Here is a 23,657-nt window from a genome sequence, read left to right as displayed (position 1 = left end):
AGTGGCAGAACTGTACACCCGCCTGAAACGTGAAGCAACAAAAGTTGGACTGGTGGTGAATGCGTCAAAGACAAAGTACATGCTTGTGGGCGGAACCGAGCGCGACAAGGCCCGCCTGGGAAGCAGTGTTACGATAGACGGGGATACCTTCGAGGTGGTCGAGGAATTCGTCTACCTCGGATCCTTGCTAACGGCTGACAACAACGTTAGTCGTGAAATACGAAGGCGCATCATCTGTGGAAGTCGGGCCTACTACGGGCTCCAGAAGAAACTGCGGTCGAAAAAGATTCGCCACCGCACCAAATGTGTCATGTACAAGACGTTAATAAGACCGGTAGTCCTCTACGGACATGAAACATGGACAATGCTCGAGGAGGACTTGCAAGCACTCGGAGTATTCGAGAAACGGGTGCTTAGGACCATCTTTGGCGGTGTGCAAGAAGACGGTGTGTGGCGGCGAAGAATGAACCATGAGCTCGCCCAACTCTACGGCGAACCCAGTATCCAGAAGGTAGCTAAAGCCGGAAGGGTACGATGGGCAGGGCATGTTGCAAGAATGCCGGACAGCAACCCCTCCAAAGATGGTTTTCGGTTCCGATCCGGCAGGTACGAGACGGCGTGGAGCGCAGCGAGCGAGATGGGCAGACCAGGTGCAGAACGACTTGGCGAGCGTGGGGCGTATCCGAGGATGGAGAGATGCGGCCTCGAACCGTGCATTGTGGCGTCAAATTGTTGATTCAGTGTTATCTGTTTAGATGTTAACTGAATAAATGAAATGAAATGTTCCGGGCATCCTGAAATATTTTCCGCGCCATATCCGCGCGACTCAGAGCTAAATTCTGGCCCAATCCACGGGAAATATATTTTTTTTTTATAATGTGTCACAATTATCACAATTTTCTGAACGTTTTTTTTTAAGTGCGTATTATACAGTTTTAAGCTACTTCATACATGTTTGTATCAAATTGAAAAAATAAAATCGCAGTTAGTATTACAACCCTTCTAGATGGTCTAATTCACCAATAGATGTACCAAGGCTAAGTAAACCTAAATTAAGCAGTTAAACAATTTCTATATTCACCGTTTTATAGAAGCAGGATGGTTGCAATTTTGTTGTAATTTTTGTTCATAACACAAACTTGCGTAGAGATTAGGTAAAAATATCATAAAAAAAATATAAAATATTTGTATCGGCCTAAATACGATGGTATAAACAGAAGAACTTCCGGGAATTCTCCCGTAAATTAAAATTTTTTCCAGGCATTCCTGCTGTCATAGCTTCAGGAATTTCCGAGGAAACTGCCACGTGAATTCATGAGAAAACTGCTCCAGAAGTCCCTGGACAAATTCCTTTGGAAATGCATGTGGAAATTTCTCAATAAATTGCTTTGGGAATTCCTTAAGACATTTTTTTATCAATTCCTACTAAAAATCAATTCTTTTCCAGGCCGAAAATCTCGTAAATAAAGATTATTCGATTCAATTCTCTAATTCAAGTCGGATTTTTTAATTTAATTTTTTTTTCTGTCTGTTCTATCGCTACAGGAATTACCGTGAAAAATATCAAAAAAAAATCTGCAAAAATCCTCTCCAAACTGTGGAAGATTATTTATTAGATTACGCATAGAATCCGTGAGAAAATTTATTCGTAATTTTTAAACCAGAATTTCGAAGGGAAAACTTTTATAATAGTTATCCGAAAATAACGCAAAAATTTCTTAATCGAAGTATCTGTGGAAATTGACCTTTCAATTGCTGAACAAAATTCTTCTTCAATCACTGCGAAAATTCTTATTATAATGAGGCATCAAATAAAAGAACATTTTTGTTTTTCAGAGTGATACATTCTAGATAAATGCTATGAAAGCAATATAAAACCTTCAATACTATAAGAGAAGAAACTAAATCCCAACGGGAAGATTTGACGGGATAAAAAAATGGATTTTAGGAATCAATAATTAATGAACAAAAGTGACGGGCATCCTCTTATAATACTTGTTGAACGATTGAACAAAAGTGTAATGCATGACATTCAATAAGGACTTGGAAATGTCCGAAAAGTTGTGGAAGTATGGACTTCAAACGTAAAGTTTATTCTCAACATTATTTTACTATAGAAAGGAAGCTCCATGCATTACATCCAGATTTTTTAGTTAATTTTCACCTAAAACTAAATCCGCGCGAAGTCTTCAAATCGTTATGTAAATCCGTGCCAAATCCGCGAAAACCGCGAAATTCGCGAAAGCCGCGAAATTCGCGAAATCCGCGTAGTCGTAACAACCATGCTCAAATTATAAACCTACGATGTCCTGCAGAGAGTTGGACGACGGTTCAACACAAGCCGACTAAAAGATGCCACGGTGAAACGGTCCTTTGTTGAAGAAGTGGAGACGCGTGCTGCAGATATTTCGGAAGGTTGTACCGTGGAAGACCAATAGACCACCATCAAGAATGTCTTCATCGCCACCAGTGAGAATAATCTGGGCGAACTGCGCACCCAGAGAAAACAATGGATCACCGATGAGACCTGGGGAAGATAGAGGAGCGAAGAGAAGCCAGAGCCGCGATAGAGCGATAAAAAACCAGAGGAGCCAAAGTCTTTGCCCGTCAAGGATACTCGACTCTTGAAAAGGAAGTAAAACGCTCATGTTGACAGGACAAGCGAGCGTGGGCAGACTTTTTGGCCGACGAAGGAGAGAGAGCCGCGGCAACCGGGGACAAGTTTATTTCGTAATACAGTCGCCTCTCCACATCTCGATATTGAAGGGACCATCGAGATAAGGAGAGATCGACGAATGGAAGGAACATTTAAATGGGTACTAGATCCATAAAAGATCGTTGCTATGAAAAACGACAACAAAACAAATGTCGTTGCTTGTTGTTGATGTGTTTGTTATTGTCCAAAAATGGTCTAGTAGCCTAGAAAATCGAATATATCGATATAAAGAGAGTGAATCCTGAACAAAATATGATCAGAACACATCGAGATAGAGAGATTTTGAGATAGGGAGGATATTGAGATGTAGAATGCATAAATGTATGTAGATGGAAGGGACCTAGGAAACCATCGACATTGGGAGAGATATCGAGATACAGAACATCGAGATGAAGAGAGTCGACTGTATCTGGGACACCGCAACTTTTCCGGTCGACTGGACTGCAAGGTATCTTAGTGAAGGTTCCCAAAAAGTGTGACCAGACTTTAAGAGATAACTGGCGAGGCATTATGTTGCTGTGTAGTTTCTATGTAAAGTTATCCTAGCCCGGATTCAGGAGCAGATCGATGCAACTCTCCGGCGGCAGCAGGCCAGATTCCATACCGAAAGATCCTGTGTGGATCATATTGTCACGCTCCGTATCATTCTGGAGCAGGTCAACGAATTCCAAGAGACCCTTCACGTGGTATTCATTGACTACGAAAAAGCTTTCGATCGTCTCAATCACGAGAATATGTGGGGCGCCCTGAGACGCAAGGGGGTTTCTGAGAAAATCATCGGCCTCATAGAGTCACAGTACGAGGCCTTCTCGTGTAGAGTGCTGTACAATGGGGTCCTGTCCGACCCTATCCGGGTCCTAACTGGTGTGAGGCAAGGATGTATTATATCACCGTTACTGTTCCTCATCGTAATCGACGAGATTCTGGTAGATGCGATTGACCGCGAACCAAACCGCGGGCTGCTATGGCAGCCTATAACCATGGAGCACCTAAACGACTTCGAATTGGCTGATGACGTTGCACTTCTCGCTCAACGGCACTCTGACATGCAGAGTAAGCTCAACGACCTTGCCGAGCGCTCCTCTTCGGCAGGTTTAGTCATTAAGGCTCTATAATCTGTAATCAATCCGATAATGACGATGATTTTATTCGAATCCGCACCAATACTAATGAAGTTTTGAACTCAACTCTAACGTGAAATCTGTGCTGTTATACGCTAGCGAGACATGGTTTGTATCAGTGGAAAACACTCAAGGGCTGCAGGTGTTCATTAATAGATGCATGTGGTATATAATTCGGGCCTGGTGGCTCACAACTGGATCTCAAACAACGAGCCCCATCGTCATTGTCACCAGAGGCCGATAGCAACAGAAGTTTGAAAATTATTCTTTTCTTACTAATCAAATTTTTACATTTTGCGCCTTTCCCAAGTTCGTTGTGGCGATCCTTACAATATTTTTATTTAATAATACGCTTCTCCAAACATTAAAGACAGCCGTCAATTTTCTCTTTTCTGTTAAATATGGTGATCCTGACAAGAAACGATTTACGCTTCTTGATGCGCTTTTACAACCACTAACAACAACCAAACGATTGTCCGAATCTTGCGAGAAAATTTCACTATCTATCGCTGAATGGCTACAGACGCTATCACATCACGACGGTCGTTTGGACCGCCACGGCCCTCCTTAGCCGTGCGGTAAGACGCGCGGCTACTAAGCAAGACCGGTGCCGGTCCAGGCAATTTTCGGCTTGGAAATTGTATCGACTTCTCTGGGCATAAAAGTATCATCGTGTGAGCCTCATGTTATACGAATGCAAAATGGTAACTTGGCTTAGAAACCTCGCAGTTAATAACTGTGGAAGTGCTTAATGAACACTAAGCTGCGAGGCTGCTCTGTCCCAGTGTGGGGATCTTCTTCTTCTTCTTATTGGCATTACTTCCCCACACACTGGGACAGAGCCGCCTCTTGCCTCTTGAAAATCGAGTAAAGGGTCGATATAAGCATCAACTTCTTGGAGCTCCAAAGGCTTTGTTGGAAGAAGATGAAATCCGTACTGTGATCTTTATAATTGATAAGGCCAAAACCGGTCGTCGATGAAAAAAGGGGCAATCGTTCATTTGGCGGAAGTCGCTAAGAGCATTGGAAAAGAAGCTGTTTTCAAAAATGGGATACCATCTCGAGGTTTGTGTATCTATGATAAATAAATTAAATACAGTACTAACTTAACAATGCTCAAGGATGGTTTCCCGTTTAACGAAACGTCATCCAGAGCTGTCTAGAAGAACGACAAATAATCTTTCAAAAACTCGAGTTGTTACCGAAATAGATGTGAAAAAAATTTCTTCCATTTAATGGTTCAATGAAATAAACGAATATCTCGAAAAACAAGATAATTTTCATATCTTGAATGAACCACAGAGGGTTTTCAATAAGGATGAAAGCGCATTTGCTTTGTTTCCTAAGAAGCAGCGAGTTCTAGCTCCGACAGGCGAAACATGTTCAATATATATCAGCAAATAGTGAACGTGAAAACTATACCGTACTTATGGCAGCATCTTACGCGGCCGTTAATATTGTTTCCATACAAATCCCGTTTACCATCTGATGTGGTACAAAATGTACCCCGTGGTTTGGGAGTTTGAAAGACCGATTCTGGATGAATGAACTCCGTTTCATTTTTCGCTTATATTTCGAAAGTGTTCAACCTTGGGCCGTAAAACAACATAATAGATTTCCAATATTGCTGTTTGTGGATGGTCACTAGGGTGGCTCAAATTAGTATGGGAAAAACTTTTTTTATGGGCCGCCCTCTTATTCGGTTCTATTTGATGCCCTGATGCTCTGGACAAAATTTCAGCCAAAACGGTCAACGTTTGGGCGGTGCTAAATTTGTTGAAAGTTTATATGCAAAAATGTATGCAGAAACATCCAAAAACAGTGAATTGCAGTTGGACGGCACAACTTACGATGAAGAACTATGATATTCATTCAGATCATGGAGAATTTAATACAGAATGGTATGCTGAAAACCGCGAGAAGATTAGAGTTTGCCCAGCTAAGTTATTAGCATTTCTGTGAAGTGGGGTTTGAGCAAATTTCGTTTCTTTTACCTTTGAAAAGAAATAAATTCACCCCTACAACACTCCAGTAAAATGCTAAGTTTTATAATTTTATATCTTCCTGTGCCAGAATTATATAGCGAGAGCAAAAAGCTCCATAGGAATTTGATCAACTGTTTTGCGGCATACCTTGCGATTAACTCGAAGATTTTCGAAAGAATTGTCGTTCGAAATTTCATTGACCGGATTTGTGTACATGTGCTCATTTTGATGTAGTTGCTTCAGTCTTTTTTGAAGCGGATGGTAGTTTAATAGAACAGAAATATTTATATCTTAATACAATTATGTTTTTATGTTTCTGCGACCAGGATACTAGTCAAACAAATGCAGAACAAATTTATTATTTTAAGCTAGCAACTGAATTAGAAGCGGCATTGATTTTAGCTTAAAATCCAGAAAATGTTCCTGGGGTCCAACTTAAATATTTCGATGCTTTGCTGAACATATGAATCATTTGTTTGAGAAACTGCATAAGTCCATTTTACACTATTTCGAAAAAACAACAAAAAACTGTTTTTGAACAAATTTGCACCGAATCTTTCGATTTCTTCGATACAGATCAATAGTTTTTGGCAAAACTCAACACCCTGGGGCACTTTCAGTGCAAAAAATGTAAGCAGTACTCCACAATTGCTCTTCAAAGTACGTGGACATACACCTGTGTTCAGAATAATAGCAGCAGAAGCCGTTTTTCATACAAAATGGTCAACTTTGACAAGCTGTAACTTTGCACCCCGATGACCGATTGAGCTGAAACTTTGGCTGTGAACTACAAATATGATGAATTTTACACATAGTAAGTATCAACTTTTTCGAATGATGCGTTCAAAAATTACGCACTAGGTCAAATTGTTCAAAATAATAGCAGTTTTTGTTTTGGAAATATCAATCAAACAATTGAATGTTATCAATTTGTTATCAGGTGCTGAGAGACACTAAGCTTAAAATTTAAAAAATATAAATTGTTGAATTTGACATTTGAATTGGCCAATATAACAAAATTAAAAACTGCTATTCGGGGTACAAAGTTACAGCTTGTCAAAGTTGACCATTTTGTATGAAAAACGGCTTCCGCTGCTATTATTCTGAACACAGGTGTAGTTTCTCAAACAAACGAAAAAAAATTTCATACATTCCTGAACAAAAATTTTTTTTCGTATTTTTTGCCAGAATACGTATTTTTGGACGAGGATTCAGAATATATAAAAATCTCATTTTGGCCAAAAATGTTACATATGCAGTTTCTCAAACAAACGGTTCAAATGGTCATAGATGTGATAACGCAACAAAAAATATGTTTATAAAATTCATAACCAAAATTAAGAAATATGTAGGAAATATGTAAATGAAATAAAAACTGACTAAGTTGGAATTACTTTTCAAAATTTTCTGGGGGCCAGGCCCCTGACCCCCTTATTTACGCCAATGGCGATAGATGAGTGCTACTTTCGGCGACGGCCAATCGCCGCTGCTGCTGGTCGACTATGCTGCTGCTAATCTATCGCTTCCATTACTGAGGTAGAATTATCTGCAGCTACCACCCAGACGACCAGCACCGATGCGATGGTTTTCCGTTGAAATTTTTACCGCCGCCTTCGTGCAGCAGTATACGCTCTGCGTGAAAATTTGTTTGAACTCCCTCATGTAAGATTTTTCCCGCATAAATATTTTTTAATTTATATGGAGCGTAAATGGCAAACCACCCTCCCCCACAAATGTTTATGTAATTAGTGTACGACGCCATAGTTGCTTGATTTTAATGTGCTTGCGATGCATGTACGGCACGGGATTGGTTGGTTTACCTATTTTTAAACTACAAATCAATTATCGATAGTAAATAGTTGAAAACCATAATAATAAAATATTAAAAATTCAATCCGTTTAGCTTCGCTTTTCAATCTGATGTAGGCTTCCTCCATCCTCTCAAAGTTACGTGCCATGATGTCAGTGTCGTCGGCGAAACCAAATAACTGGACTTACTTACATACTTACTTACTTATGAATCCTGTACACCTCCGGTGGTGCATAGGGCCGACTTGAAAGATCTCCATCCTGAGCGTTACCCAGCTATCGCTTTAACCTGTTGCCAGGTTAGAATTCGGTCGACTTCTTTTATTTCTTTATTGAGGCTTCGCCGCCAAGTGCCTCTGTTGCGATGTCCCGCTGGGTTCCAGTCTAATGCTTGTTTACAGATTTCGTTTCCGCCCCTACGTAGAGTGTGGCCGACACAGCCCCACTTTCGATCCCGAATTTCTGTTGCTATCGGCCTCTACTGACAACGACGATGAAGCTCGTTGTTTGAGATCCAGTTGTGAGGCCACCAGGCCCGAATTATATGCCGCAGGCATGTGTTAATGAACACCTGCAGCCGTTGAGTGTTCTCCACTGATACACACCATGTTTCGCTAGCGTATAACAGCACAGATTGCACGTTAGAGTTGAAAATTCGTATTTTGGTGCGTTCACTTATCTGCCTGTTTTTCCAGATATTTCTTAAACTCGCAAAGGCAGCCCTTGCTTTCTTAATCCGTGCGTCTATGTCGATCTTGGTACCGCCATCTGACGCCATTTGGCTACCAAGATAGTGGAAGATATCAACATTCTCCACTGGTTGCCCGGCTACTGTGAAACTGGAAGGGGTCACCGTGTTTACATTCAACGATTTGGTTTTGTTGAAATCGATGACTAAACCTGCCGAAGGAGGAGCGCTCGGCAAGGTTGTTGAGTTTACTCTGCATATCAGAGCGCCGTTGCGCGAGGAGTGCAACGTCATCAGCCAATTAGAAGTCGTTTAGGTGCTCCATTATTATAGGCTACCATAACAGCCCGCGGTTTGGTTCACGGTCAATCGCATCTACCAGAATCTCGTCGATTACGATGAGTAACAGTAACGGTGATAGAATACATCCTTACATCACACCAGCTACGACCCGGATAGGACCGGACAGGACCCCATTGTGCAGCACTCTACACGAAAAGGCCTCGTACTGTACTTCGATGAGGCCGATGATTTTTTTTCATGATTTTCAACTGGACGGATTTCGTTTAAATCGCACCACTCGTGTCAATCCCTGCCCTTTGTATTTCTAAAGCGATGTTGAATAACAGACACGAAAGACCATCACCTTGCCGTAACCCTCTGCGCGTTTCGAAGGAACTCGAGAATGTCCATGAAACTCGAGCTACGCATATCACCCGATCCATCGTCGCATTGATCAACCGTAGGGGAGAATGGTCCAAAATGCACCCCTGGGGCAAAATGGCCTCACTCATTAAATCACTCATATAACCGTTACATTTATGAACGAATATTACCATTACAATTCATAATAACTTATCCATCATTGAGCTCCATGGGAAAAAAAATGGCAAAATACCTTCATATTCACACAAATTTACCGATTTGCTATTCTTTCACCACATCCTTAAGATTGTAGTTCAATGCAATAAGAAAAAACAAACAACCATGCGTTCACCATCATTTTACATACAATTGAGTAATTTTGGACCACCATTCGGGCGTTTTGCCCCAGGCCTATTTTTAAAACATTTTTTGAATGCGTCAGAAAGTCATGAAAACCTTATAGTTTTGAATAGGAGATTATTGTGAAATGTAGCTGGGTATGTAAATTTTGCATGGTTGGGTATTTTTGATTATATCGGCAAAAACATCGAAAACATCGTTCTCCCCTATCAGTTTTTCCGGAAATCCGTTTTCGTGCATTAACTGCCATAGCTGGTCCCAATCAGTTGTATCATATGCGGCTTAAATCGATAAATAGATGATGTGTGGCCTCTAGAGTGATTCAAATTTTGACTCTTTTGCTCCCCTATACTTAAACGATTGTTTTTGCTATTTTAATAGTCCTCCCAAATTTGTTGCTGATTTGGATGTAATTTGGTTGTGCACGTGCCGTTTGAAGGTTACATGAAAATTACTATGAGAATTGCCACTTATGTAAAGGATCGTTTCGTGGAGCAGCCCAGAATCTATTTGAATATATTTAACACATCGCCATCATAGAATAGATCCTAAGCTGAAAGTCAGTTGTTGTTGCGAAGCAATCTGACTTTTATGAGCAAAACTATAAAGAAAACATAAATGCTCATTATTGATATTAATGTTATTCTTTTACGTGTTAAATGGAATTTCCCACAATTCAGTATTTCCCCAATAACTTTTGTTGCCAGCATCAAATCGTTATTGATAACAAAACATGATATGAACTTGTTTGAAATAAGAGTAAAAATAACAAGCCAAAATAACCAAAATTTGCACCGAAATTTCATAAAAATATCAGGTTTTGCCGTTAACAACAACTTATCAATATCTTGAGCTATTAGTTTGTTCTTTTAATAGCAAAACTTGATATTTTTATGATATTTTGGTGCAAATTTTTGTTATTTTCACTTGTTATTTTTACTCTTATTTCAAACAAGTTAATATCATGTTTTGTTATCAATATAACGGTTTCTACCCGGGGAGTGTGTTATTATTTCTGCTTGAAGTGCATAGCACAAACACCCAACTTGTTATCAACTTTTTCTTGACCGGAATTTTGTCCCTTTCGACCTTTTGTCCCTTTCGACGTTTTGTCTTTTCGACCTTTTGTCCCTTCGACCTTTTGACTTTTCGACCTTTTGTCTTTCGACCTTTTGTCCTTTCGACCTTATGTCTTTCGACCTTTTGTCATAAATACTAGTTTATTTGTGGACGCAGTAAGTGTTTAGATCATGGCTTCCCAATCTGTGGGTCCCGACTCCCAGGGGGGTCGCGAGCGGATTGTTGGTGGGTCGCGTAGAACAAATATTAAATGCAGCTCGAATGCCGAACCTTTTGATCATTTTTTCAGGAACATAATTTCAAGTTCAAACCGCATTTGTTTTTAAATATTCATCACCACGCTATTTTAGAAAACTTTCATGCCTAAAAGCTGTCCCCTTAATGAAGTAAAATAAAAACATTTTGACAAACAATATCATGTTTGTCATTTTTTGCATTTGTACATGAAGGTAACGTGAATATTTTTGTAAAACTTGCCGAAACAGATGACATTCTGATTCAATTAATGCTTAATTCTACTTGGTAAATTTTTTTCATAGGTGGGTCGCGAGACATACAGAATCTTGCTAGGTGGGTCGCATACCCAAAAGTTTGGGAAGCTCTGGTTTAGATTATTTTCTTCATTAAAATAAATCTAAATTTTCAACGTCTGTTGTCTCTGTCTGTGATTTTTTTCATCAAATGCTGTGTCTGGTTGTCTAAGGTTGTAACTGGTTTTCTTTTCTGCACCTGATAGTAAAAAAGAATTGAAGTGTCAAATATTTTATTTTTTGTGAGAGTTTCCCAACGTGCAGCGTCTGGTTGGCTAGTCACCGGACAGACAAACAGGGCTATTATATTTATGATGATGTACTTTTAATTCCTAAAAAGTAGGAAATTATTTTCTGCAATTTAACAAAATTTTGCTTTCAGTTTTTTTATTGGACGCTCGATTTTACCGAGCTGCAGAGACAAAAATTGTCCCAGAGACGCGTAAGTTCCACTGTACCATAACCGGTTGGCGCAGCAAGGATCTAATACGGTATACTTCACAGGATCCGTTAGCAATTAGGTTCCTTTTAAATAAGGGTGTGATTATGCACCCGTGAGCACGGTAGGCATCAAGCTACGTTACACCGATAATTAGGGTCCACTTATGTGGTGGACCTTTACCATTGAGCCATGGTAGTCCGCAGTGTTATTCTTAGCCAGAAAACCTGTTATCAGTACTAGGCTGTTTGTGGAGAAACATTGGTTTCTCACCAAATCTCATCACGACCGAACGTCCTCGATTTTTGCTGCTTTACATGACGATGTTGTAACTCCGCAAGAATTTGGCTCGGAATTGCTTGAGACAATTATTCAATAAATAAGTTGATTTATGAAGGAGGCTCAATTTTTATATTTATTTTTATGTGCACATGAAATTTCATTTGCAACATTACTTTTCGAGGTTAAAAATGTACACTAGAAATATGTACAGACAAATAGACATTTATTTGAATCCATATCGTTTGAATCCATCCAATTATCCCCTCGAATCAGATTTTTATCGCGTCTAGAACCACAGCATTTTTTAAAATCAGATAAGCAAAGAAAACCAAAAAAAGAATAGAAATGAATTTAATTCGCGCTAAAAAAGAGCTGGGCAATAAAAGAATGGAGCAAACCAAAGTAAACTAAACAAATATTCATAAATCAAGAACTGAACAATAAAGAATAATGGGTACGAACATTCACCTGACCTTTATATTTCAGCAGATTTCGGTAATCCTATTCCAACATGTCATTCCATAAACATATAACACGTATTCATTATCATTGAATATTGCTGGAACAAAGCATTGAACTCACTCCAATTTCTATGATTTCACTTTTCTTAGAGCTTCACAGCTGACACTTTTTTGATTTATATTTGTAATTATTTAGCACTCTTAATTGCACATTTATTCAACGTTGGACTTCTTATTACACTTTCAAATTATTGCTCAAACAATTGAAAACACATTCCATGACACTGTTACTTTTAACAATCAAGCTTTATCCACATTGCTCCATACGGCCACAGACACTATCCTGTACGTCTTCCCTCTTGGATCCCAAACTGTATAATTTTCGCCTTTAAACTTTACACAACACACACTTCAAGTGCTGCACGGAAAACGCATTAAAACACTGCCAAACGCCAAACCCGCTATCAGTGCCAGAGTGGGTTCTCCCGTTGCTATCCTATTTCCGGGAGGCTCGACCACTCGCTCTCTCTCTGCACTGCACCTTCCCAAACAGGACACTGCGATGCACCGCACCAATGCACTTACACAAACACGATTCGCGCCGCGCTAGTCGGATTCCGCCGAGAAACTTTTATCGACAATGCTTTTGCAAACACAGAATCCCTACCAACCGTGGGAAAAATCCTTGTTCAACATTACAGGAAAAAAAAAAAGATTTCAATAAGAGAACACAGGAAAAGCGGACCGCGCGTACCTGTTCGAACAACCTGCTGCTGCTGGTGCTGCTGACGCTGCCAGACGACCCGACAAAGCTGGCTCCGACGCTTCACCTGAGACGGCAAGATCGGTACTGAGTGCTTCGGGTGACGATTTTGTTTTGGTCCATTGGTGGAGCTGGGAAGATACCATCAAAGCACCACCGACAACTCCATCACCACCCTCCGTAGGATCCCCCTCGGTAGCGGCAGTCGCGGGTTCGTCACTCTTTCTCACCAAGTCGCTCATGCTCTCGGCATCGGCCAGCAGCTGGGCAGCTGCGGAACTGCGCAAACTCTCGCTTTCGTTTGAGTGCAGCTGCTTCGTGGCTGGATGTGTACCGGCGGCGGTCCCAACCAGCGTCGTTGCCGGGGTTTCGGGTTGATGCTCTCTGTGTTTTGGTCTGGACATCGCCGTCGGTGGAGCAGGTTGTTTGGATGCTGCTGAAGCAACGACGCCGCTTGTTGTATTTTGGGGGGCCGATGGTATTGATGATGATGATGACGGCGATGACGGCGCTGCTAAAGCCGCCGCTAGTGGTTGTGAAGTGAAATTGGAACCGGTTACCGCCTGACCTGATGCAGCTGTGGGAGCTGGACCGAGGGGGGTTTTGTTTGTTGTGGCATGCTCTTTTGGAGGTGGATTCTGAAATGGAACATAAATAAAATAGAGAGAGGGAGTTTTAAAAGAGAGCTTTTGGATCGCACGCGAGGAACACGCACACTTTGGTCGGTTTTAGTCACGTGAGAGAAAAACTTTGGGAAGCTTTTGTCCTTTTTGCGACTGACACGAAAAGTATAGGAGAAAGGAAAATTGAACGGATTGTGAAGGTGAATGGTTGCTCGAGCATTAGCTGTTGAAGAGGATACTTTAACATCAGTGCTCGGGTGTTCATCTGTTAAGAAGAGCTATGCCACAGCACATTCCTTTTTATGGCAGTAGGTGAATGGGACAGGAGCAATTCGAAATTATTATGCGTGATATGAGAAGCATTCGGGGGTCACATTTGAACGAATTACTCACTTCACAATTGAAATTTAAAGTACCTGTGCTTTGACATTTTACAACATAGTTGATAATGGTTGAGTATCCTGTTTAAATGTACATAATTTTCTTACTTTCATGTTTCATGCTAAACTAATGTGAAATCTCGCTTAACTTTTCAAAAGGACCTAAGTAACATTTTTTCATGAATTAATTTGAATGCAGCAATCAATAGCTTTCATGTTTTTCTGTTGATTGCGCTATTCAAATTAATTCTTGAAAAAATATTACTTAGGTCCTTTTGAAAAGTTAAGCGAAAAATCTTTAATGTTTTACCCACTTCTTCTTCAATATTTCTTTGCATTTGCATATGATAAAAATAGGAGAGGAAAGAACAAGTTCGTACGTGGAATGCAATTTGTTGCACAGAAGTCAGTTAAGTCCAAATAGAAGAAAACAATTTGTAATTCTGATTTTCCACGGGAGGAAGAAGAAGGGAGCGCTTGGAGTGAAATTTTTCAGAATTCTAACTGTAGATTATTAAGAATTTTCACGGCAAATCCTACAAAATTTTCACAGATTTTTTTTGGAATTCCTACGGAAATTCTACGGATTTTCCATAGAAAATTCATTGAAGTTTCCTAAGAAATTTTTCGTGATTTCGGTCAACGTTTGGGCGGTGCTAAACTCGTTGAAAGTTTATATGGAAAAATGTATGCAGAAACATCCAAAAACAGTGATTTGCAGTTGGACGGCACAACTTACGATGAAGAACTATGATACTCATTCAGATCTTGAAGAATTTAATACAGAATGTTATGCAGAAAACCGCGAGAAGATTAGAGTTTCCTCGGCTAAGTTGTTAGCATTTCTCTGAAGTGGGGTTTGAGCAAATTTCGTTTCTTTTATCTTTGAAAAGAAATAAATTCACCCTTACAACACTCCAGTAAAATGCTAATATCTTTGCCTAATAAACTCTAATCTTTTCGTGGTTTTCAGCATAATATTCTGTACTAAATTCTTCAAGATCTGAATGAGTATCATAGTTCTTCATCGTAAATTGTGCCGTCCAACTGCAAATCACTGTTTTTGGATGTTTCTGCATACACTGCATACACGCATAGTGGCTGGAAATCGTACGTACTTTGGACTCCGCAAGACGATCCGATCGAGTATAGTTCGCCGCCGTACCAAACTGACAATCTACATTAGACCATGCTCGAAAGGAAAGTGCTGCGTACCATCTACGGTGGGGTGCAGATGGCGGATGGTACGTGCAGGAGGCGAATGAACCACGAGTTGCATGAGCTGCTGGGAGAACCATCCATCGTTCACACCGCGAAAATTGGACGACTGCGGTGGGCAGGGCACGTGTTGGACAGTAACCCGGTGAAAATGGTTCTCGACAACGACCCGACGGGCACAAGAAGGCGAGGTGCGCAGCGGGCAAGGTTGATCGATCAGGTGGAAGATGACTTGCGGACCCTCCGTAGACTGCGTGGTTGGCGACGTGTAGCCATGGACCGAGCCGAATGGAGAAGACTCTTATATATATCGCACAGGCCACTTCGGCCTAAGTCTGAATATATAAATAAATAGTTCCTCTCCAGTCATTCCCCGGCCCGCAATTAAGCAATACTTCGGGGGATGACTATTGGGCATTGCGCCCCTACATGACGTACACAAGTGCACGTATGCGCCTCGACTCTCCTAACACTCCCCATGCACTCCATGTGCACAAGACATACTGGCACCATACCCCGAGTAGATGAAAATAGCTCAATTATATCAAATGTTGATAAAATAGCAAAATGAGATATGGACATGATTGATATAAGAGATAAAAGATCAAACAATAATATCAAAATTTTGCACCAAAATATCATGGGAAGATCAAGTTATGCTATTTGTAATAAGTGATCAATATCATTTGCCATTAGTTTGTTCTTATCCATAGCATATATTGATATTTAAATGATATTTCGGTGCAAATTTTTGATATTGTTGCCTGTTCTTTTATCTCTTATATCAATCAAGTCAATATCATGTTTTGTTATTCTGTTCATGGCTTCTACCCGGGGCGTGCCCCAGCACTCGCCTGCATTTGCCGCTCGAATGATTTCAAGAATCTTGCAGCCTGGTACCCTGCAAGAGGTACCCCATGCTGCCATCTCACAAAATAGACAGTCCTCATACAGCATGGTGTTTATTTCGTCCTGCAATAGGGTGGCACCACTTGTCTACCAAGCCGGAGGCGACCCTAGGTTGGTGGCTCGTATGCCGCACCTACCTCAGCTACGAGGCAGACCCTTTCATGTCCCCTAATTCTGAGTTGCCGCATAGGTATCTGCCCCTCGACACACCTGCCAGGCCTAGCGAGACTTCACTCAATCCGTCACTGGCAGCCGGATCTCACTACTGCCTAAGCAGTTACTCTGACCACACGTACCATGCGAGTCTTACTTGTGTGCTCGCTCATACATTCAGTCTCTATCACTTGCACCACTCTCTTGACATTCAGTCTCTCACTCCGTGGGGGTTGTAATACCCCCATCTCCAATTTGTATCCACTCTGTGCACCTCCTGTGCATCGTTTGGGCGTGGAACATCCGGCACGTCACGCGTGCCTAGCACTCACCTACCCAGACTTTGATACTGCCAACAGGATTTCGGACAGGTACCTTGCAGGTGGTACCAGCCTATTGACATTTCGTAGCCCAGATAGTCCTCAATTAGTGTGGTGGTCTGGTCACCCATCCTGCTACAGAGTGGCACTACTTACCTTACACGTCTCCAATTTCTGAGGTGCCGCCAATTTCTGAGGTGCCGGTGCCGACACTCCTGTCAGGCATAGCGAAACTTTCGTGTCCCCTAATTCTGAGGTGTTGCAGAGGTATCTGCCCCCGACGTTCCTTGTATTTTGTCTCTCAAGCACTTTATAGGTTTATGACAATGAATCGCCTACTTTGAGCGTGCTCACAGCGGCACACTAGGAGTTAACTTTCGGAAATCAGTATGGCGAAAGGCATCTAAGGTTTAATATCTCAAAAATAAGCACCCTTATCGAAAAAATATTTGGTAGGCGTTGTAGCAGACACCTTCATATATAACTGGTTAGATGTCTTTCGCCATACAAACTTCAGGTGTTTAACTCATGCTGGCTGTTTTACATATAACGTTAGCGCCTGGAAGCTAGCAGCGGCGGATAGGAAACCAGCCACTGTATGTGATTCATCATGTTGTGGTATTTTTTGTTTATACCACATACATATATGTTGTATGTTTGATATGTAGTAGTAGACAGAGTAGTTTAGCAGAACAATCACACCATCTTGTGTTTTTTTTTTGTCGGACTCATGGATAGTGATCCACAGATTGATCCAATGAAGTGGGGTTGTGTCGGTCATATTCAAACGCGGGCAGATTTGATTTTCTTTAAGGCTTTCTTTTGATTTGTTATACGGAGTAGTAGTTTGATGATGGATTGAAGCGTATGACTGGCAACAAGTGATTAAGGTGGGCATGAGTTGCCCTATTTTACTTAATTGTCGACCAAAGTGATACTAGTCCAGGTCAAGTAAGGATTTATAAATAGATGTGAGATTATCAATACACAAAAACGAACAATGTGTTGTAAAATTTAAAGCACCATCAAAGAATATAGCAGTGATTTTCATATACTCTAGATTATATTAATGGGGACATGTTTTTCCAAAATTAACTAATAAGTTCCATTTTCAAAATGAGTATCATTTTCAACTTTCAACTATGTAATAATTTTAGTGTTGTCGTTGTCAAAACAAAATATCCCAGAGTTTTATTCCTAATTAAAACAGTTTGATTTATAAAGAGCGTGAAATTGCATTGTTCTTTGAATCTAAGTGTAATGAATTGGAATAATACTGTGACGGAAAATTTCTGCTGCCGCATGAAATAGGAAAAATGCAGTTAGGAAGCAATATTTCAGTTAGATGAATTTTGTTCAAATAATTAGTGTTGCAAAGTTTCGTAATATTGTAGTATTGTTCGAACGTTTCTAATCATACACTTTTAGCGCTATGGAGAGTCTACGTTACACTTAGGAGAAACAGTTGTAAATCGATGACCAATTATGGTTATTAAAATATGGATCACAGTTCTGCGTGGAAGGAGGCCCGCATTCAAGTGTTTCTTCCTCTGCGTTGGTGGGACGCCCGCAAGAAGGAAAGTGTTGATATTGTAATCGGAGTCCAAGCTACCATTGGTTCTCTTCAACACTACCTTAGCAACCTATTGATTAAAACTAAATAGAAAATTCTGTTCATTCCATTTTGAACTCTCCACACGACTAGTCCAATAAATATTTTGTTCTCTGTTAAACCACTGTGCATTACTAATCACAAGAGAAAGTGTTATTGTGGATCAGAACTATCACAATTCTGCATGATGGGACGCCCGCACTCGAAAGTTTCTTCCTCTGCTTTGATGGAACGCCCGCACGAAGAAAAGTGTTATTGTGGATCAGAATGATCATAATTCTGCGTGATGGAATGCCTACAGTCCAGAGTGTCTTCCTTTGTGTTGGCGAGACGCCTGCTAGAAGAATGGAGTCATTTTGGATCGGAATGGTCACAATTCTGCGTGATGGGACGTCCGCATTCAAGTGTTTTTTTTTTCTCTGCGTTGGTGGGACGCCCGTAAGAAGAAATGTGTTATTGTGGATCAAAACTATCACAATTCTGCGTGGTGGGACGCCAGCACTCGAGAGTTTTGACGTAAACTACGTCTAAGGGGAAGACTCGAATACAGAATGTAAAATGAGAATTTCAAAATTGTAGACCGTCACGAAATCATGTAAGATTTTGAACGTTTTCATCTTTCGATGGATTTTTGAGATTTATATATCAATCGACTCGGAAATTCTTCACCAATTTGCCAGTTGTATTGGATCTTCTGATTATCAACGTTAAACTAGGGTATCGGACCATTTTGTCTGCACCTCCTATTCCCGTCCGCAACGTAAGTTTCTACGGCCGTCGTCCAGCGCGGTTGGCTTTTGGGCTCTCCGGTGTTTCGCACCAGTTTGGCACAAAAAGTAGAGCCGGAGCAGTGACAGACAGAAATTCATTTTTATGTATATTAAAAAAGAAAAAGATTCGCGCCAGAATCAGAAGGATTCAATTTGTGTGTGAATGCACTTCAAATATTCTTATGATATGTATCAATCATGCGGGACTTATTGTATACGACCATACTACCGTTATACGCATAACTGTCCCATGTATAAAGGGAACCCCAGGAAACATGGGACAAATATGCGTATGACGGCAGTACAGCTTCGGAACGCAAACGTTCTTGAAACAAGCTATAGGAGTTGCAATAGATCTATCACCTTCTAGCTCCCGGATCAAAGACTCTTGCAATTACTTCCTTCCTTCCTATTGGCATTACATCCCCACACTGGGACAGAGCCGCCTCGCAGCTTAGTGTTCATTAAGCACTTCCACAGTTATTAACTGCGAGGTTTCTAAGCCAAGTTACCATTTTTGCATTCGTATATCATGAGGCTAACACGATGATACTTTTATGCCCAGGGAAGTCGAGACAATTTCCAATCCAAAAACTGCCTAGACCGGCACCGGGAATCGAACCCAGCCACCCTCAGCATGGTCTTGCTTTGTAGCCGCGCGTCTTACCGCACTGCAATTATGTATATTAATAAACTGGTCGACGAATACATATTGTATCCATAATGCCACTTTCGGACAGTGGGAGTTATATTGTAATAAAATAACACAATTTTATTACAATATAACTCTCACTGTCTGAAAGTGGCATTATGGATACAATATTCGTGCAACCAGTTTATTAATATAATTGCAAGAATCTTAGATCCGGGAGCTAGAAGGGATAGATTTAGGGCAGTTCAAATTTCAAAAATGTTCGAAAATTCCAGCTCCCGTATGTCTATTAGCATCACTTTGATAATATAGGAGTCCTGGCAAAATTTCAGGCAATTCGGTGGCTATTTAGGGGTGGCGCGAAGTCAATTAATGTTTTTATGGAAATTTGTATGGGAAAAACTTAAAATTTATTCAAGTCTCCCTACAATTGTCAAATTGGGATGAATTCAAATAAACATCCCCAACCTCCCTTTTTGGAATCTATATAAAGGAGACCTCCAGATAACACATTAGTTATGAGTGGATTGAACGGTTCTATTGACAGTGTGAATATGAGATAAATGACTAAAATGGTGTTATTAGCCTCAACGTAGCAGTGCACAATGGTTCAATTCAGTTATTTAGCAGGAAAAAACTATTTTCCTCCGTTTTCGTTCTATTTAGACACTTGGTGTCTTCAGTGAAGTTGTTTATAATAAAATATTGCTTCTTCGGACAAAAAGTTCGATAGGGTGGTCCTTATCGTTTCTCAAAACTGAAATTAAACTTTTTTATTTCGGGTTTTTTGTGGATGACCTCTTCAGCAAACTTGCAGTAAACATTATTTGATGCAACTTTGCCGAAGACTCCTTGTGTCTACCACATAAATTGAGTTCAGTAAATGCAATTTTTGATTTTAACCTAGGGTGGCCCCAAAACAATCAGTTTTTCTATTCTAACTTTTTTGTTTTGAGTTTTACGAGAATGCGGTCTTCAGAAGAAATGAAGACCAAGTGATGGTACATATTTTTGCTGAACACATCATGTTTATAAGTCTTACCATTTAAAAGTTATATGCAATTTATACCAAAAAACTATGCAATCTCAAAATGCTTATATCTCATGGAGATGGTTCGATTAATTTTTTTTAAGGTGTTATCTGAAAGGGCACATATATAGTAACTTTTACTGCAAAAATTACGAGAACGTATTTTTTTTAAATTGAATAAATCGACTTTGAAAATTTCTTCGAAAAAATTTAAATTTACTAGTATTTCACTATATATTAAAATTTTGAGTAAATTACCTTCGGCAAAAGTTCAAATTTAAACTAAAAATACATATCCGATTATTATTATTTAATCAGACTAAGGCCGAAGTGGCCTGTGCGGTATACAAGAGTATTCTCCATTCGGCTCGGTCCATGGCTACACGTCGCCAGCCACGCAGTCTACGGAGTCATCTTCCACCTGATCGATCTTATAAAAATTACTTATAAAAATATAGCAGACTGGCTAATCACAGGAAGCGATTACAAGAAGAGCCCTGTGCAAATTTGCAAGATGGATCAGTTTAATTTCAGTTTTGAGAAACGATAAGGACCACCCTATCGAACTTTTTGTCCGAAGAAGCAATATTTTATTATAAACAACTTCACTGAAGACACCAAGTGTCTAAATAGAACGAAAACGGAGGAAAAAAGTTTTTTCCTGCTAAATAACTGAATCGGACCATTGTGCAGTGGAAATATAAATCAAAATTAATGAATTATCCACTGGTTGAGCTCAAATAGACTCCAAAAATGGAGGTTGGGGATGTTTATTTGAATTCATCACGATTTAAGAGTTGTAGGGGGATTTGAATTAATTTTAAGTTTTTTCCATACAAATTTCCATATAAACATTAATTGACTTCGCGCCACCCCTAAATGGCCAATGAATTGCCTGAAATTTCTCCGGGACTCCTAAATTATCAAAATGATGCTAATAGACATATGGGAGTTGGAATTTTCGAACATTTTTGAAATGTGAATTGCCCTAGGATAGATCTATTGTAACTCCTTTAGCCCGTTTCAAAATTAACATTTTTTTTCATAAATTAATTTGAATATTGCAATTATTAGACCAATACTAAAGTTTTTGTTTACAGTACTCAAATTAATTCACGAAAAAAATGTTACTTAGGTCCTTTTGAAAAGTTAAGTGAGAAATAGTTACATAATGCAATAGAAATTGCACATATTCAGGTGACAATATCGTTTAAATGTATGCTCTTTTTGGCATTCCTTTTATGTACATTACTTTCGTGTAAATTTCAACAACTTTTTCTATCTGTGTAGTTGGAACGCTTTCGATTAATAAACGTTGCGGACGGAAAAGAGGGGGGGCTGCCCAAAGGCAATTAACCTTGGGATGCTTTAACCACACTAAGTCGAATCCAACAGTCGGGTCGGGGGAGACAATTGGTCAATTGTGGGTGAGAAAGGGGTCACTGTTTCAACTACATAGATTGCTTTTAGAATAGATTCAATGTAGGGGGAATGACGGCTTTGGCAGGTTTTGTTCTATTATTGGCAGGGGGGTTTTTTATGACTCACTATGCTCAAATTTGGCCTAAACATTCTTTGAATATCAAAGAATATTGTGGCAAATGCTGAGGGTGGCTGGGTTCCATTCCCGGTGCCGGTCTAGACAATTTTCGAATTGGAAATTGTCTCGACTTCCCTGGGCATAAAAGTATCATCGTGTTAGCCTCATGATAAACGAATGCAAAAATGGTAACTTGGCTTAGAAACCTCGCAGTTAATAACTATGGAAGTGCTTAATGAAGGGGGGGATGGATGCTTAATGGAGGGGGGGATGTAATGCCAAACGAAGAAGAAGAAAGAAGAAGATTGTGGCAAAATCTCATAAAATTTGGTCGACAAAAACCCCCCTGACAATAATAGAACAAAACTATATGAGGACAAGAAAACTTAATTATAAGAAAACTTAATTATCCGATCTCCAGGCTATCGGTGAGAGTGCTGGCCCATTGTCACCTTCAGACCCATTGTCACCCCCGACGACGGTATTCAACAATTTTTATATTTTAAGTTACGTAAATTTTGTTCTAAACCAGTGACATTAGTAGTAATCGAATGAATTATCTTAAAATATTCATACATGATGATCACTGCATTCCTCAATGCACAAAACTGTTTTACGTAGTTTTCGTCGAGCGGACGTGTCTTGTACACAACCACTGATTTTTTCCCTCTGCGTTGGTGGGACACTCGCAAGAAAAAAAGTGTTATTGTGGATCAGAATGATCATAATTCTGCATGGTGGGATGCCTGCATTCAAGAGTTTCTTCCTTTGTGTTGGTTGGACGCCGGACTGGAAGAATGTAGTCATTTTGGATCGGAATGGTCACAATTCTGCGTGGTAGGACGCCCGCATTCAAGCGTTCAAGGACGCCTGCAAGGAGAAAAGTGTTATTGTTGATTGGAATGGTCACAGTTCTGCGTGATAGGACGCCCGCATTCAAGTGTATCTTCCTCTGCGTTGGTGGGACACCCGCAGGAAGAAAAGTGTTATTGTGGATCAGAATTACCACAATTCTGCGTGGTGGGACGCCCGCACTCGAGAGTTTCTTCCTCTGCTTTGGTGGGACGCCCGCAAGAGGAAAGTGTTATTGTGGATCGGAGTGATCACAATTCTGCGTGGTGGGACCCCGCATTCAAGTGTTTCTTCCTTTACGGTGATCGAGGAAGTATGGTGTAACTTTGGATTCGAAAAGTCACATCTTACCGCATGGCTAAAGAGGGACCCGTAGAAAGCATCACAAGTATTAAAAAAAAACCTTCTTGAAATGATCAGTGAGTAAAATATCTAACAGTTTACAAAATATCGTGCTCTAGTAGAATGAGTGTCATGTATTGACCAATTCGAAGGACTTTTGGGAGGACATCCAGTGGTCACTCAAGTCTATGTGTATGGATTACGAGAGGGCCTTCACTAGCCATTCAAGTCCATAAGTAAGGGTCATGACAGCAATGCCTTGCTCAGAGTGCGATAGAAGATTTTTTGTAAAACCGCGCTTTTCTGGGGCGAGTTTTGTTAATTGGAAACTTTTAGGGATATTTCGGGCATTTTACGGATATTTGATATGGATAACT

The 23,657-nt window shown here is 40.2% G+C and overlaps 1 protein-coding gene across 1 annotated transcript in view; it reads right to left on the bottom strand.

Annotated features, from left to right (window-relative positions):
• Positions 1-23,657, bottom strand: part of LOC134210055 (uncharacterized) — a 923,126-nt gene that overhangs the window by 797,334 nt on the left and 102,135 nt on the right. Inside the window, exon 3 of the mRNA XM_062686079.1 lies at positions 12,871-13,517. Within this exon, the coding sequence (XP_062542063.1) occupies positions 12,871-13,517 (647 nt within the window). The remainder of the gene's footprint in view (positions 1-12,870; positions 13,518-23,657) is intronic.

Source organism: Armigeres subalbatus, chromosome 2 (assembly GCF_024139115.2).
Source record: "Armigeres subalbatus isolate Guangzhou_Male chromosome 2, GZ_Asu_2, whole genome shotgun sequence".
Classification (NCBI taxonomy): Eukaryota; Metazoa; Arthropoda; class Insecta; order Diptera; family Culicidae; genus Armigeres; species Armigeres subalbatus.
Note: the sequence above shows the minus strand (reverse complement) of the source record. Positions and strands in the feature narration are given on the sequence as shown.